Source organism: Idiotropiscis lumnitzeri, chromosome 3 (genome assembly GCF_059441095.1).
Source record: "Idiotropiscis lumnitzeri isolate Australia: NSW breed Sydney's pygmy pipehorse chromosome 3, RoL_Ilum_1.0, whole genome shotgun sequence".
Taxonomy (NCBI): Eukaryota; Metazoa; Chordata; class Actinopteri; order Syngnathiformes; family Syngnathidae; genus Idiotropiscis; species Idiotropiscis lumnitzeri.
In genome coordinates this window covers 492,844-509,901 of record NC_142393.1, presented here as the reverse complement: position 1 = coordinate 509,901, position 17,058 = coordinate 492,844, and the positions used below count along the sequence as shown (strand labels likewise).

General features: G+C 49.4%; 1 protein-coding gene across 11 annotated transcripts in view; it reads right to left on the bottom strand.

The window, feature by feature from the left end:
* Positions 1-4,846: 4,846 nt before the first annotated feature.
* Positions 4,847-17,058, bottom strand: part of camta1a (calmodulin binding transcription activator 1a) — a 218,991-nt gene continuing 206,779 nt past the window's right edge. For 4 of the 11 annotated variants that reach the window (XM_088291832.1, XM_088291827.1, XM_088291833.1 and 1 more), the window contains 11 exons: positions 13,158-13,333; positions 12,218-12,414; positions 12,065-12,143; positions 11,642-11,975; positions 11,113-11,558; positions 10,626-10,804; positions 9,340-9,583; positions 8,711-8,782; positions 7,799-8,097; positions 6,860-6,934; positions 4,847-5,074 (listed from right to left, as the gene is read on the bottom strand). In XM_088291832.1, coding sequence (XP_088147958.1) covers positions 5,008-5,074; positions 6,860-6,934; positions 7,799-8,097; positions 8,711-8,782; positions 9,340-9,583; positions 10,626-10,804; positions 11,113-11,558; positions 11,642-11,975; positions 12,065-12,143; positions 12,218-12,414; positions 13,158-13,333 — 2,168 coding nt within the window. In that variant the 3' untranslated portion in view covers positions 4,847-5,007. Of the gene's footprint in view, positions 5,075-6,605; positions 6,637-6,859; positions 6,935-7,798; positions 8,098-8,710; positions 8,783-9,339; positions 9,584-10,625; positions 10,805-11,112; positions 11,559-11,641; positions 11,976-12,064; positions 12,144-12,217; positions 12,415-13,157; positions 13,334-17,058 lie in introns of all 11 variants that reach the window. The other 7 variants (XM_088291837.1, XM_088291829.1, XM_088291830.1 and 4 more) reach the window with 5 other exon arrangements.

Below are 17,058 nucleotides of genomic sequence, written 5' to 3'. Positions count from 1 at the left end.
CTTTGAATTGTCTTGTACATAAAATGTGCGATACAAATAAACTTCTGCAACTAATGTTTTGTCATTGTACAACGAAATTGATGTCAAGTGCAGGCAGTCAACATTTATTTTCCGAAGTGGAATAAAGCCCTGGCCCGGACTAGTACAGAATCTAAATCTTAATAGCTTTTTATGATACACAGCAGCTCTTAATGGCCTGTCTGGCCTTTCAAACCTGAAATGAAACGTTACTCATTGTCGCCCCAAAGTTCACATTACGATACATGAGAGTGAACACTGACATCACTTTTCTGGTGAATACACAAGTAACGCACGGAGATGCGGAATGAGACTTTTCAATTTGCTGCCTGCAGCTTTCAAACCAATCAGAACGCTTTTGTGACTCTTAGCATTTGCTGCTCCAGATAATCAAGTGGAGTTTATTGACGTGCAAAAATGGAGCCTTGCCCCACAGCAGGGCCACAAAGCAATACGGGGCCTTTCCAAGAGGTTTTTTCAATTGACTGCAAATGTCGGCCGGCTTACAGATGGCGAGGTCTCGCACATTTTGGCATTTGGAAATCATGCGGAGGTTTAGGAACACTTCTTTCCACTTTGCAGCCACATCCAAATGTTGCTCAGCCTGCTCCATCAACAAACACGTGCTTTGCCACCAATGAAAGTTTCATCCTTTGCACCCATTTGATTTTCAGTAATTGAAGATTTGTCAAGTGTGGACTGTTGAAATTTTGAAACATTGAGGGCCGCAAACGAACAGCACGAGCATCTGCGAGCATGACGGCTGATTGTTGCATCTCATCTGAAGGCATCGGCAACATCCCACTCAAGCGTCCCGACTGCAGGCCGACATCCAAAAGGCGGGCTCAGTCGAAACCCGCAAGCCTGAAAACTGAAGAAAAAAAAGAAAAAAAGCCACGTATGCGCGGCCCAACAACTTAAGGATGCTTTGTCTTCTCAAAGTTGACGCGTGTAACCTCCTGGACTGCAGAATGTTGCGGCAAATATCTAAAAGTGGCAACATGAGCGGCACCAGACAACAGCTCACACATTGATAGCATCGCAAATTTACAAAAAAATACAAATAAATCTTGATTCTTCTGCGAAACGTCATTGTATGTCCGACACGTGACAGAACGTATAAAATGTGGACGGCCGCAAAATGGCGGCCTCAAGGTGCAAACTCGCTTCGAAGGATAACATCACTCGAGGAGGAAAGATGAGCAACGCTTTCGCACATTCTCCCAACATTTTTTTTTTCCTTCTGTCCATCTTTTATTATTTTACAGCAGAAAGAATATAAAGCATTCAGAAAACATCTTCCATATTTTAGGGCATTTCAAAATGTTTTGCATGGCTTCAGCAGCTGAAATCACTTTTTTAAGTTTTTTTTAAACATATCCATCGAGTCAGTGACGCTTGTACATGCACAGTTACAAAAAATAAAAGCTACCAACAAGATAAGGGAAAGAGAAGGGGGGGGAAAAAAGCAAAATAAAAAACCAAACAAAAAACCCGAAACACATTAGGAGAAGTGAGGGGAGCTGGAACATTTGAGGGCAGGAGAAAAGTCACAAATTGTAAGAGGGCAAGACAGAGAAAGAGCGCTATAGAGGAGAGGAAAGTCGATCTAACACTAGTTCATCACATGCAAAGTGTGGAGGACGCGAAGCTTTCCAACAAAGTCGGCCCTTTTTTTTTCTCTTCTCCATTGGAAATGGATGAAAACGTGCAGTTGGGTATACGGTGCCATTTCAATTCTCGCCGTCAACGACAGTCTTTTGAACGTATTGCTCTGTGTTGACGAGTGGAAGATGTCGTGAGACTATTTGTGCCTGGACTGAACCTCTCTCTCTCTCTTTGGCGCGGGCGGTGGCAAAAAAGAGGAGGAGGAAATTAAGGCGCATTCTCCAGTGGCACAATGTTGGGCCCCATTTGACGAGCCAACGTTGCGTTGCAAAAAAAATAAAATAAAAAAAGTAACATGCATACTTGATGATTCCAATTCATCGTCCTCTGCTTGGCACCCTGAGACAACACAGAAGGGAGACGAAAGAGCCCAGCAACGCTAATGTTCGACATGGACGTGACCACGCCTTGTGTATCGTTTCATATTCAAATTTGAAGCACACAGACTCGATCGAAAGCGATGGAAATGTCATTTCAAGAGAGAGGGACAAAAATCCGCCTGAAAAAAAGTCCTCGTGCTTTGCCATAAAAAACATGAGGAGCGAGCGTTTATTCAAACTGCTTCTCGAGCGCGTGCGCGCTCACCTGTCGCTGGCACGTTTGTCCGACTACGGATTCTAGGAAAGAAAGCATGCGTCAGGTGCACTTCTATCACCCAGGTAACTATTTTACCCATGCAAGCGTAACAACCCCCCCTCCTTTGAGCATTCCACCCGCACACCTGAGGGTGAATATGCGTTGCAACAAACTCCAGTAGTGGCGTTTCCAAATGGGAGCAAGCGACGAAGCGGGGCCAAGCACAACGAACCAAAAGAACCAACGAACAACAGAAGTAAGAAAAGAAGAGGTGACATGTTGACAAGCTGCAGTCTTTCCTATTAGAAGCTACTCGATGGCCAGTGGAAGGCAACGATGGCCATCTGTCCGTCAATCAAACGGACATTTTTCCACGCGTGTGACCTGACCGCCGGTGAATAGGCACTTTCGACATAAACACGGACGGAACGACAATTAGGGCAAAGTCCAACAAAGGAACATCCATTCTGCCAAATGGAAAACACAATCAGCTGATTTACAAACAAAGCCCCCCCCCCTTGCGCCGATTGATTGTAGTTTTGCACAAGTTGAGTGTCAAGTTGGAAAATTCAATTAGGGATCCAATAAAAGAAGCACCTTGAGAAAGAAACGCAGCCATGCACAGTATGCTACACGTGTCTCAGCTTGAAATAGTGACATGGACTAAACCCCCCGAAAAAAAACAACAAAAGTTAACTTTGGACTTGGCAGCCTTGATCAAGAAGGAAATACTGAAGGCGGAAAATGTCATCGGTCGATGCAGAGCAACCCTGCGCGAATACTGTAACAAATTGGTTTAAATGTCTTGTGGTGACGTTGATGCTTTGCTGAGTTGTGTTGTTTCCGAGTTTTGTGAATGCATCACGCGACCCCAGAACGGGAGGAGAGAGAGAGGAAGAGAGAGAAATCAAGTTGTATTATATTCGGATGGCATCGGCTCCCGCTCCCAGGTGCCATTTTGTAACAATAAAAAGAAGATGACTGACTTTGGAAGACGCTACAATCCTTACGGCCGGAGACGCAAGAACCTGCTTGGCCAAGGCTGCCATTGACAATGTTGCAAAACGCCACCCAACAACTCCTCACATTTGTCTTGTAAAGACGACCAAAATGAAATTCGGATAAAGAGTGATGTCATGCTTTCTTCTTCAATATGATGCCCTTTGTTCTGGTTCTTGTGATCGGTCAGCTGTGATGTTGACTTTGAGACTGTCCTGTGCTGTCCTGTCCCGCCAGCACGTTTGCCTGCCTTGCAAAAGGACGCTTTCCGAAGCTCTGAAGCATTGACGCTCCTCGGCACCGTTGGCAAAGGATTCGGGGAAGTCCAACATGAATCCAAAGAACAAATAGGAACGGTGATTTTGTTTCCTAACGCTACAGATTGTTTTGCTTGACTTCTCATGTGGCAGTAATCACATGCTTTAGCAAAATGTTCATTCTTTTTTCAAACAATCAAAATCAAATCGTCCAATAGTGAAATTGTTTTGCTTTGACAGAGTGTAGCCACTACTGCTTTGTTGTGTCCCCCTCCCCCCTTCGTACTTTACATGCACATAATACTCCTTTTTCTCCAAGTTATGTACATTATTTACAAACAATACATCTGTACTTCGTAGGCATTCAAAGAAAACTATACAAATATTTGTTTTTGTCTTGTACCTCTTTTTGGCCCATTTTCTTTTTTAAATGAATAAAATAATATATTTCTAAAATACAATCCACTTTGGGTCAACGTGTGAGTGTTTTATTCCTACATACTTGCAGCCTTCTATATACAGAAATGTTTGCTCAATTGTCAAAAATACGGATTTGTCAAACCCCTATTTTGGGACAATCTCCGAGACCTGAGAACGAATCTCGAAGATGTCAAGGCAATGCATGTGATCGTCCCCTCAAAAGCCTTGGCAGGCTCTGAAGTTCATTAAAAAAAAAAATAAACAAGCGGAACCCGACCATGAGCTCAACGGGCACGACGACGACAACAACAAGAAAACAAACAAACAAAAAACAGCCAAAGTGAGGAACAAAGACGGTGAAGGCTCAGCCTGCCGCCACCCGAAAACACGAGCAAAGACTAGGTCATGCATTATTTTTGTCATTTTTCTTGGATTGGATTCTACAAGACACAAGCTGGAGATACGTCGGACATGAAGAGACAAACAGCATGGAACAAATTCAAGTCATCAAGTAACAACAGGCAACTCTTTGAGCGCCCGTTTGCGCCTGCACGCAGTCGACTACATTCACTTGGCGCTCCAGCTGGCTGGCCGACGGACGCTGTGCGATGCCATCCCGTTTTCTCTGTGCGAGCCATGTGGCTGATGTTTTGGTGCAGAAAAAAAAAAAACATTAGTCATTTCAAAAAATTCTAAAATACAATGAAGAGTCTTCCAGCATGGTCTCTTTTATGCTGTGAGATATTCAGCAGCAGCAGCAGCAGCAGCATTGCTTTGCTTTCACTTTTATTGACCTCGTCAGGCTTGTACAGCGTTCTCTTCTTTCATTATGTCCAGGAAAAAAGTGCAAAAACAATTAAAAAAAAAAAAAAATGCCAGGAAACAAATCTGCTTGCAACACCCCCCCCCCCACCAACAAATTTAGAAATCCATAGTAGAAGTTGCAACTCTCCAAGTGAAAATATGTGTGTGTGTGTTGGGGCGGTTGCAGAAGATTTTGCGCTGATGCTATTTTTCATCCACTTCTGCTGTTCAATGTCGTGGGTCCAAAGAAAAAGAAGGCGCGACGTCACATTGTGAGGGGGGGCTTCTGAGCGGGCTCAAGTTCCTTGTTGGCCTTTTTCAATTCTTTCACTCTGCAACACACACGCACACAGAGAGACAGGACCATCAACGTTAAAGCTCAAGTTTGAAGTCACTCGCTCAAAATCGACGGCAGCAGCACGGCGGCAGCCCTGCGAAAGGAAGTGCTGGTCATTAAAAAAAAAACAAAAAACATAATCGCACACACACCGACGAAATGCAAAATGGCGTTTCACAAAGTGACGGGATTACACAGACCAACTTTTTATCTTCAATCTCATCTTGATCCCAAAAACATTTTCAGTTGCTATTGATTCAGCTTTGCAGCGAAGCCTTGAGAAACCACTTTGAAATTCCATGATCACGTTTGTAAACAAAACATGCTCGTTGCAAATCATCCTTGGCCACGAAAACTTCTGCAAATGCAATTCATGTCTTCAAGCTCCTCCTCAACATGGCTTCCAATTATCAACCATTGAGGCTTCAACTTTGCTAAACGTTTTTGTCATTGTGATATTCAAGAGCGTCTGCATGGCGCGCGTGCGTGTGTGTGTGTGTGTGTGTGCGTGTGTGTACTCCCTGGAGCTGAGAATTCATTACTGCACTCCCAGGGGGGGAAGAGGAATCTATTGTTTTTTTTTTCTCCCTCCGACCTAAATGCTTTCCTGACGGTGTGACCTATTAGACAGCCCAGACAATATTCGGGTGCAAAACGTCGCACAATCCTGCCTCTTGAGTTTTGCAGAAGAAATCGACAGACGGGTGACGAGTTAAAGGAATCCAGCGGAAAAAGATGACCGCGTGCAGATGAGTCCAGCGTTATCCGCTGATAAGACGAGATGGCCGAGTGGTCTAAGGCGCCGCGTTCAGGACCCAGTCTCCCCAGGAGGCCTGGGTTCGAATCTCCAATTTCCCCATTGTGGGACTAATAAAGGGAATATTATTATTATTATTATATCGCAACTTTTTTCCTTTAATTTGTCACCCGACAGTTTCAACTTTCGACAGTTTTGGTCGTCCATGAACGAGACGGCTTCAGTCCTTTGCGGGCCGTCAAGTGGCACGAAACAAGACAAGCAGCCAGCTCGTAAAAAGGGCGACGTGTTGAGAAAACAACATTACGAGGCGCGTTGCATGCCTTCGGGCCTGCCCACACTTGACATGCAGCAGAGAAAGATGCGATCAAAAAGAATGACAAAAAGAAAAGGAAAGCAACCCGGCGCGCTTTCTGTGTAAATCGCCCCCCAACTGAAATGAAAGCAAAATCTAAGGAGAGAGAGACAAGTCAAGAGAAGAAGCCCGTTGCACCATTTCCATGAGTTTGACAAAAGTCGGACGCTTTTCAACACACCTGCGGCTCCAGCTGTGGCAGCCCTCATGCAAGCAGGCATCAAGCAAAAGTGATGGAGGGACAAGTTGGCTCGCAAGAGAAGCGGCAAAGACAGAGCGAGAGGAAAAGAGAAAACGAGCGGGTGAAAATGCAAAGGCCAAGAGCGCAGGAGGAGATCTTTGGACAGAGGAAGAGAGAGCGAGCGAGCGAGCGAGCGAGCGAGGCACGAACTGAGTTGCTGAGGCAGCACTCACCCGCTTGAACAGTCTACGGTCCATCAAGGGGCTTGGCGTAAACAGCAAAACAATAGCAGACAGCTATTAGCACACAGTAGGCACTCGGCGGGAGGTGGGGGGGGCCAATTACAGTCAGAGGAGGGGGCGACCACATCCCAAACAAAATAACAAACAGTCCAAAAAAAAAAGCCCAACACTCATCAGGTCAAGACGATCGACGGTGCGGTCGATTTGAGTTGAGTTGCTTTCTTGCGCTCAAACTGGAAGCTTACCTGTGGCGGCAACGGCGCAGAAACCTCATGATCTTCCTGGCGGCTTGAGCCTGCCTCTTGGTGAGCAGACTGCCTCTGCGGGACAAACAAAGAAAGCGCGGAAAACGTCAGTCGGACTCGGAAGCGAGGAAACCAAATAGGAGGTCCTGACGAAAGGTGCATTTTTTTTCAATTGGAAAAAGTTGTAAAACTAAGCAAAAAAAATCATTCATAAGCATCGAAAAGTCAGCATCTTATAAAAGGAGATCCAAGATCATGTTGCTCTATTTTGGTCAATGATGACCAAGGTAAGAAAGAAAACAGATCCTAATAAAGACAAAAAAGATTTGTTGTCTCTAAAAAAAAGAAACCGATATTCCCGTTGCTTTGAGTGCCCTGCGACCGAAGACGGCCGGGATAGGCGCCAGCACGCCCGCGACCCTCGCGAGGAGAAAGCGAATCGGATAAAGGACGGATGGACATTTCACATTTTTGTAAGCAACTGTCACTTTTCTTTCAACAACTTTTAACGCTGTCATGTTCGTCCTCGACAACTGCTAACGAAAGTGAATTGCTGGAAAACAAAACAAAAAAGGATCCGATTTCAGTCCACATTCGTATCGGTTTCAATTTCCGCTCAGTTTAATTAATTTTTTTTTTTGGGTTGGGAACGACCAGCGATGATGTCGCAAGACGAACGCAGCCTCTACAAAAGTCAAGCCCTCCCAAAAAGTCAGCGTTTGTGGCCGAGCGTTAAGACAAATGCTTTGTAATTCCAGACACGTTGGCTCTTTTGTGGATATCACAGCTTGCAAAACGGAAGGAAATTCCAGTGGCATTTTTGATGAGATTTTTTTTCCATTGGCATTTTTGATGAGATTTTTTTTTCATTTCATTTCTTTTCGCGAGCTCCATTCAGGAGCAAATCTTCCAGCGGCGCCGTCGTGATTTGATGTCTACCTCAATTTGTGCTGCACCAGGGCAGCGGCAGCCCCGCGCTGGTGAGGCTTGAGCTTGCCAAACTCCTTGTAGCTGCGGTAGTATTGCTGAATGAGCACGGCGGCCCTCCTGCTCTGCTGGAACTTCTTCTGCTCGTGGTAGCTGCGGAATTTACTCTGGATAAGGATGGCGGCCTGCGTCATCTTCTTATAAAGTGCGTACTGCAAAGGGGAGCAAAAGATCAGGCTGGGTCCACACCGGACGGCTTTTTGGCAACATCTGCTTGACAACATGTTTACCTTCAAGGCTATCCATGTGAGCTTGCGTAAAAAAAAAAAAAAAAGGTGCTGTTAGTGAAGTACGGCGGTGATGTAACGACTCACTTGGATCAGCGTTTGAGTTGGTGACAGCAGGCGGAACCCCGTTTTTTGTTTGTCCTACTTTTCACATGATTCGTTTTTGACACTTTTTCCAGGCCGAAATTTTGTCCCATTTTTGTTCATTGGTGCGACTTTTGGATCAACATCGTGCTGCTTATCTTCTGGAATCGGACCGCAAAACCTTTTTTGAGCGCGACTGCTCAATACGTCACGACGGGGCTAAAAAAAACACGCACAAGATCTTTGACGGAAAAGACGAGACTTGCCAAAGTGCGAAAACGGCGCATTCTGTTCCGAACAACAAGTCCTCGTCCACTCGCTCGCCTCCTCATTGACACGCGGACGCACGCCATCGAGCGGCTTCAGGAAAGACCAAAGAAAATGTTTCTTTCTGCATTTCATGAGCCAGTTTGAGTTTTCCGCACGCTAAACTATGAACCGGAGTTCCGTTATTGCCTACGAGGACGTTTGCTTTCGTAGTCAGACTTTTCGGACCGCGTTAGTCATGAGAGCCACTGTGGAGTCGCTCCAAAACGAACACAAACGTTCCAACCTGTTTGTATTTCTTGTAACAACGCTGAACAACGGCGGCGGCGACTTCCTGTTGCTCTCGAAGCGGCCGCCCCTGTTGGAGAGGAGAGCGGCACGGGTCAGACGCCAAATCATAACCTGCTATTTGCCACCTTGGACACGAGCGGCTGCGTCCAGTCTCTTGAGGTCTTCACGTCAACGCCGGCCGAGTTTGCGTCCGGCCTCGGTCGACTTGCCCAACGTCCCCCTCGTCATTAGCTTGCAGATAAGGCGGGCGCCGGAGAGACAAAGGACAGCAAACAGTTGATCAAATGAGAGAAAGCGAGAGTCGGAGGTGGGGGGGGCAGCAGGCTCCATTCACCAAACAGCAGAGAAAGCGTCACCAGGAGCAGCGAGATGGAGGACAATGCAAAACGTTACATGCTCTGCTCAAGCCATTTCTCATGCTGAGATCCCCGCGACATTTTTCTTCACATTGTCATGTGCACGTTGGCAAAGGAAAGAAGAACACGACGGATACGAAACGCTGCATTCCCCCACCGCAACAAAATGACCTTCACCTTCACCGCGACCCGTCAACGTCTCTGCAAAACGGCACGAGTACTACGAGTGCACGCTTTCCACGGAACGCAGACGGAACGGGGCCCGTACCTTGTACTTGCGGAAAGCGGTCTGAACGAGACGGGCAGCTTCGTACAGCTCTCGTTGTTCTGGATCGGACAGAGTGAGCTGGGCCAGGTCTCGCTCCACTTTGCTGTTGGACGCATTGATGAAGTCGCTCCAGTCTGCCGGCGAAGGAAGCGTGGGCCGCTCCAAGGGTCCCTCTCCCAGCGGGGACCCCCCAGGACTCAGGTTGGGGTTGGCCGATGCGTTCGAGGGATGGTTGTACGCAGATCTGCGGAAGGAAGGGAACGTTTACGTTTGCTTTCTGTCTGCTCACTGGCAAGGTGGACGTCGCTTCGCCCTCATCAGGAATTCACGCCGTCGGTCTTGGACCTTTTTAGTCAACTACTTGGGCTCGGCAACGGATATTATTCTTTTCAATGGATTTGAGATCAGCACAGCTTTTGAGTGGAAGATACGCGCTTCTGAAAAAACACCTTTGCAAGTTATGGTTTCTTATCATTTACCAAGATAGGAAATTGATGAATATCAAGATGGACAATCTTCATTTCGAAGTCCATTTTTAAATGATGACTTCTACATCGATGCAAGGAAATCAGCAGAGATGGACGGAACGGTCCGACCGTCCGTCCGGGTTGGTCGGCCATTTTGGGGATGGCGGATGGAGGAAGAAAAGTTTTTTGTTTTTTTAAAGGAGGGACTAAGCAAGGACAAAAGCGGGTTTTGGTCCTTCCCGAGAATCGTTTCTAACCGGACGGCGATTTCAATGACGACGTCCAGCCAGTCTTGCGCCAAAACACGACTTCAGATGGAATGTGAATTGGTGGCGAGCGTTTTTGCATGCGTGGCGACCGACGGCGGTCGTGTTGGCCGCTCGATGCCGACTTGCTTGACACGTAAACAGTCGGCAACAATTCAATCCGCAAGATCCTCCCGGCCGGTTAAGAAAGCTAGCTGTGTTGCGCGCCTCCGAGACTGGACGCCCAAGCAGGGACGGCGTCGCAGCGGCTTTTTTTATTTTTTGTGCGGAGGGGCGGGATTGATGAGCAGTAAGGGAGGAAGCTCTTGAAAAGGACGAGGACGATGATTTTTAAGAATAAGGACGGACGGACGATGACGGAAGGGTGCCCAGGTGGCGAACGGCCGACGGACCGGCAAAATAGGGTCAAGTGGCCCTTTTCACAATTTTCAGAATGTTGACGAGCCCCGGCCTAGCCGCACCTCGGTGCCACTCGGATTGCCTGCGAACTTCTTGGAAGACAGGCTCATCTAACGAAGGCGACGCTCGCTTTGCACGCAAGGCGCCGTCGTACCGTAAGTGCAAGATGCCGGGCGGCTGTTGCACATCGCCCAGGTAGTTGGCCAGCCAGTTCATGGTGTTGTTAACGCCTGACGTGTCTGCGGGCAACGAGTCCGCCGAAGAAAAGTGCTCCCTCTTGATCCGCTCCGGTGTCGCCTCGATGATCTGCTCGGCCAGCGACATCATGTTTGCCTGTTTTGATGAGACGAACGCGGACGATTGGTGACCGATGCTGAAAGAACAACAATGACCTGAAAGGCGAGGTGGACTGTTTGGCTTTTGTGACGGCAAACGCTGTGTAAGAATCGTGGCATTGTTGAACGCTGCCTTTGCGGAAATAGAAAAGCAGCTGGACTAAAAACCATCACAAGATGACAATCAAGTCGACCGTTGGCAACCTGCGACGGCGGAGAGAAATCGTGTCCGGCGGCATACATGCACCGCAAGTTTCCACCGGTGAAAAGTCGGCGCCCGCCGACGACCGAAAATGTCGTTCTCACCTGCAGGTCATCCATCTGCGTGAGACAATCGCGATTCTCCGGATCGTCCCGATACGAGAGCATTTCCGCGTCGGCCACGCTTCCGTCCGCCATGACCGGCATGCCGAGCTGCTCCCGCTGACGTAAGCGGCAGACCGGTTTCTCCTTCCCCAAAGCGCCCTTCCTGCCCATGTTGCTGCCGGAGAAAGTGTCCCTGGCGGTCCGGCGGGCGGCCCACGTGCTGCCTCCGAGAGACACACTCTTGTCCAGGCTCCCTGAGGACCGGCTCTTGTGGCAAGACGACATCTCGTGCTGCTGCTGCTCCAGGCCGAGAGGAACCGACACGGCCTTGTCGGGTCGCGTCTGAAACTGCTGCGGGTTGGGTTTATGCTTTTTCGCAAGCGGGAGGTCTCTTTGTCCCTCGCTGCTGTAGTAGCTTGAAGGTTCCGACCTGGGCCTCCTCAAGTCTGCAAAACACACAAGACGCTCCGATTAGCTGCAGCGATTCAGAGAAAATGAAACGGGCATCATTCGAAAGAAAGCGACGAGCCTGGATTGAGGCCGGTGTTGGCGGATGCGCTTGTCGTCGTCGCCGGACCGCCTCTCTTGACATTTTCATCGGCCCAGCTGAGCATCCAGCTGTCTGTCGCGGGGGCGTCGGGCGCTGGCGAGAAGGCCATACGAGTCGTAGGGGGGAGCGCCGCCGGGGGCTGCCGCTCCTCCCGCTGCAGTTGCTCCAGACATTCCGCCAATTTGGTGTGACCCCGAGAGCGAGCGATGGAAAGAGGTAGACGGCCCAAAGAATCTGGAATGGCCAGGGCCCGCCGATCCCACTTGTACAAAACCACGGCTGCTTCCAGGTGACCCAGCGCGCACGCCCACATCTGGCACCGTAGCAGAAACGCCACACAGATGCAGCGGAATGCCAAAAGAAAATGCTCAAAATCAAGCTAAAGATGCTCAACTCGCTTACCAGAGGCGTGCAGGAGAAGTGATCCACATTGAGAGGGTCCACCTCCAACTCCAGATCGATGCTATCAGCATGTTTGGTGCTGGATGGAAGACGACCCAAAATCAAATGACATGCCGGCACATGATCGGCGCCGTGTCAGTATTTTGTTCCCACCGCCACTTGATGAGCGTCTGGATGAGGGTGGCGTAGCCTTGGCCAGCGGCCAGGTGAAGGAGCGTCATGCCTCGGAAGGTCTTGGAGTGGATTAAATGTTTGGATTTGGCCCAACAGGTCCTGCTCATCATCTTCTCACAAACCACAACCACGCGGCTCTCAAACGAGCTGCTGGCCTGCGTTGGGCCGGCGCCGCGCTGCCAAACACACACACACGAGTCAAACGTCACGCTACGTTCCTTTCCGACGACACGCATTTTTATTTGTGTTTGCCAACAATGTCGAGTTTAAGACCAAAGTATTATGATGCTTGACCAAGAGGAAGGCAGCGATGTAACATATCAAGAAAATCCTCTTCTGAAAGAAAAAAAGCGTCCGCGCATTTTATTTAAAGACCAAATGTTTGAGTACGAAGAGACGTGAGACAGCAATTTCCTGATTCTGACATCACGTAAGCCGCGCCCCTCCTGCCTGCTACTGGGGCATACCAACACAAAAAGGGGGGGGGGCAATACCACAATCCTCCCTACAACAAATCCGCTTATCTTATTATGGTGGCAAACTGAAGTGGGTCAACAGTTTGACTTCCCCTCTGTTGGTGGTATTGCCCCGCCCCCTCTTGTAATGGTTTGCCCCAGTAGCAGGTGGGAGGCGCGCGTTATGTGGTGTCAGAATCAGGAAATCCAGACACGCTTGAGCGCACGCTGCTGCCTCACACAAACAGTTGCTCGCGGCGCTAACGACGCCTTCGGATTACGTTTTGGTCGGACGAGTCTCATCACACGCACGAGGGCCGATTCGTGGGCCGGACTAAAATCAACCTCGGGCCTCTGTTTATCTAAACCTTTTTCAGCCCCCCCGCCCCAAAAATGGGCGTCCGGCGGGACCGGAAGACCCGATTGTTGGAGTTGTCGTGCGAGTAGCGCCAGCAGCTGCTTACCTGCGTCTGGCTGTCGCCGTCTCCCACTCCCGCTCCTCCGCCGCTTCCTGCCGTTCCTCCTCCTGCTCCGCCACCACCACTCCCGGCGCTGCTCTGTTGCTGCTGGCCGGCCATCTCCGCCATCCTCCTCTCCATCTGCTCCAAGCGCTCCAGGATAGACATTCGGAACTGGTTATCTGGCCGAGACAGACGAGGAACACAATTTAGTTTGATCCGGCGTGAAAATGAATGCATGCGTTTGCCGTCGTATCGGCACACGCGACCTGCCGAAGCCCCTTGAACCGCGACCGTCAACCACTCGTGACATAAGCAGTAAATGACAAGGTCCCTCTTGGAGCTATTCCAAGACGTGGCTAATCATCATTCATCTGACTGAGAAGTGAGTGACAACAATCACATCAATCGTCAACTTTATCCTAACGAGACGCTCAATCAGCTGCTGTGGGGAAGCTCAACAAGATGAACAGGCCGAGCAATGACATTCACCTGCTCCCCCCCTCTTGCACAGGACAAGCGGGACTCAAGGCCTCTCCAACACGAGTCTCGACTCGCCGCTCGGCCATCCCGGCGATAAGCGGGCGCGTGACCGATCAATCGCAAGCATGAGCAGAGTCCTTGAGGAAGAAGCCGTCGCCTACATCACCAAGGAAGTGCCTTCGCTTTGACAGCACTTCCATACAGCTTTTATTTTTAGGATGTTTTTAGTTATTATTGAATGATTTCATCTTTCATTAATTTCATTCATCTATTTAATGGAATTATTTATTATATTTGCACTTGTGCAATGACAATAAATTGGGATTCAGATTCTTCCTACGATTTGTCAGAGACAGAAGGCATGACTGACAAGGTGTCAATCTTTTGCCGTGCACGTCTCGCGCTCGGCCCAATTCCTCGGGCTTCGGTAGCTTTGCTGAAACTATGAAGGAAAATCCACTACCGCGTCGCTACAACAGTTCGAACGAAAGAATTGGATCACGAGACGGCAAGCTCCCCCTTCAGCTAATAACTCTTACATTGAAGCCACTCACAAAGACTGTGGTGTGTATTCACTGCAGTGGGGAGTAGAGGAGACGGACGGCATTAGCATTCCCCATTTAGCCACCATGAGGCCGTTTGTGTGGAAACGTGCTGCTGAGCGCTAAGCAGGCGACAGCAACATGGCGGAGCGCGCAACATGGCGGAGCGCGCATGGGCTGTCGTCTAGCGGCTTATTGATGAAGGCAAGGAGAAAAAAAAATCCAGGGAAAACATGAAACCGCTTTGATGAGTCTTCCTGACTGCGCTTTCTGGGTCGGCTACTTGGCCCACTTTGTCATCGGCTAAAAGTGGCGAGCGTTCAAAAGCCAAGACGACACGCTGCCATTTTTGCTTGACAGCAGCCGGCACTCAAAGAGGTCAAAGAAGCACACGTCACGTCATCGGCTGCTAAATTGCTGCACTCGGGGACAGCGCGCGGCGACGCGTTCATTCGCATCACGTCGCTTCCCTCGGCGCCAAAAGCTCCGTCTGATCGACAGCGCTGCAAAAGACGCATCCGCTGACGGCATCTTCAGCAATCGACCGGCTCATGAGCGCCAATCCGGCCTCGTCCGCTAAGGCCGCATTTGGAGTGGCGGGCTCAGCGCACGGCAACGCGGGTCAAGGCAAACGCCCGAGCGCCGAGCGCCGAGCGCCGAGCGGGTCGTTAGCAGCACGCTGACATGTCTTTGTTCGGGCTCAGTGCTGCAGTGTGCTGCAGTGCAGATGATGTCATTTCCAGCTGCTGCCTGCCTGCCGCTCGCTCGCTCCGAATGCCACGCACGTCCACCGCGGGGGGGGGGGGGGATGGGGGAGGAGACTGGGAAGGTGAGCAGCCAAACACAAGTGCATCAACACACTGACATCGTTGGCGCCTTCCCACTCGTGGCGTTGTAGGGGGGGGGGGGGGTCGCCACTCGCACCATTTCGGCCCAACGCATTCATTCAGCAATCGAGCCGTTTTCAACAATCGGCAGGATTCAACCTTGTGGATGCTTTTTCCTCACAGTAGGACACTTTTCTCAATCGAGTGGCAAAAAATGAAGTGAAAGAAGAGCGCGGCCCGCTGGACAAATCTTTTGAGTACGGCCCCCGTCCCCTCGAGGCTAAAACAGGTCCCATCCGAGAGAGAAAAATGCCACCAATCAAGTCTTTTAACGGGACGGCCGTTATCAGCACGGACGTGAAGAAAAATGGCGTCCGACAAAAGCGCGGGAACATTTATGAGCGCGACCGCATTTTATCGCCTGCCAAGGATTCGCATTAGAAGGAATCACTTGCGTTGCCCCTGGCGACCCGAGAAGACGGCCAACGTGCGGGAAGCCACTTTAGCGGCCGACACGAAGTTGGCCGCGACTTTCTGATGCTTTTCTCAGAGGTCATCGAGCGCGTTCCAACAAAATGATGCAGACCATCTCGTGACATGGCAACAAATCTTCATGAGACGACCACAAAACAATTCATCCTTTTCCACAAATGGTCCATTTGCACTTTTTCCGTCAATTTCTTTTGCCAATTTAAAGCGCTTCAAATCGCCAAAAAACGAATGGAAATGCATTGCCGCTCTTGAACGCAACTTTTGTTTGAGGAGTGTTGCCGTTTCCTCGTTTCGCGGAAGCTGTGTGGCGTCTTTTCCGCTTTTATTTAACGTCTGGGCCAACAATAATGAAGTTGGCTTGTTTGTTTAAAATGCTTCGTGGCAGAAGGACTCTCGCGTCACGGACGTCATCCCTCGCTGGCTGCCAGGATGGCCGAGTGGTCTGAGGCGCCGCGTTCAGGACCCAGTCTCCCCAGGAGGCCTGGGTTCGAATCTCGTCATGGCGAAGATGGTCGAATGGTCAATGACAAGGATTCCGGTGCAAGCACATATGATCGGCGCGGGTTCGATCCCCGCCTGACTTGCTTCACATGTTTCTCAAATTTCCCCATTGTGGGACTAATAAAGGACATCTTATCTTATTCAGTCTCCGCTTCAAATTAAGATCCACTTCATAGACGCGGTGAGGTGATTTATCCTTTTTAGAACTTTCCGAAGGCGTTTGGGAAGATAATTCAAGGCAGACTTTTGCTTTTGTGACATTTGCATCGTCGGGGCTTCGAGTGCTCGCCACCTGCTTCATGTTTGTTCTTAATCAATGCCAGCGAATGTATTTTTGAGCTTGGATGATGTCGACGTGAGTCTGCAATCGTCATCAAATGTGAAATACAACTTGAACGAAGCGGTGCCGGAGAACTCTTTTTTTTCTTTTTAACCTCCTGTAACGTCGTCATTTTGACACGACGGCTATTGCGCTCGACAGCGACGATATGCAGTCCTAGTTGCCGCTTTGAAGAGCGGCAAATCAAGTCGGAGCTTGCCATCATTTGGACGAAGAAACGACAACCGTTGGACGTCGATGTTAACGATGGTTCAAAATGAAGTTGCGAGCGACGGATGACAGACGACAACGACCACGAGAGTTCCGCCACAATTTGCGAATGGATTGCGGATGCATGTGCTAACCGTTAGCCACGTTAGCCGCTAATGTTTTAGCATGCATACATGTTAGCGTATGTTTTAAACTGGCGTATTTTTGTTCAAATTGGGGCGTATCGGAGACAGCTCCGTCTAATACGGGTGCCTTCGATGCAGTTTGAGAAATATGGGACGCACCAGTGAAGAATTAACTTGAGGAAGGTCTTCGTAAAGCGGCAGAACTAACTCAACAACTCAAAGAGGCAACTTTGATTCTCCTCAAATGAAGATGCGCTCAAGCATTTTTTTCTAATCTCCCTGCCGCCAATTTGTGACACGTGAGCAGCACGCATGTGACATCGAGCTGGTCAAAACATCCATCCATCTTCTGTAGCGCTTCTCCTCACGCGGGTCGCGGGGGGTGCT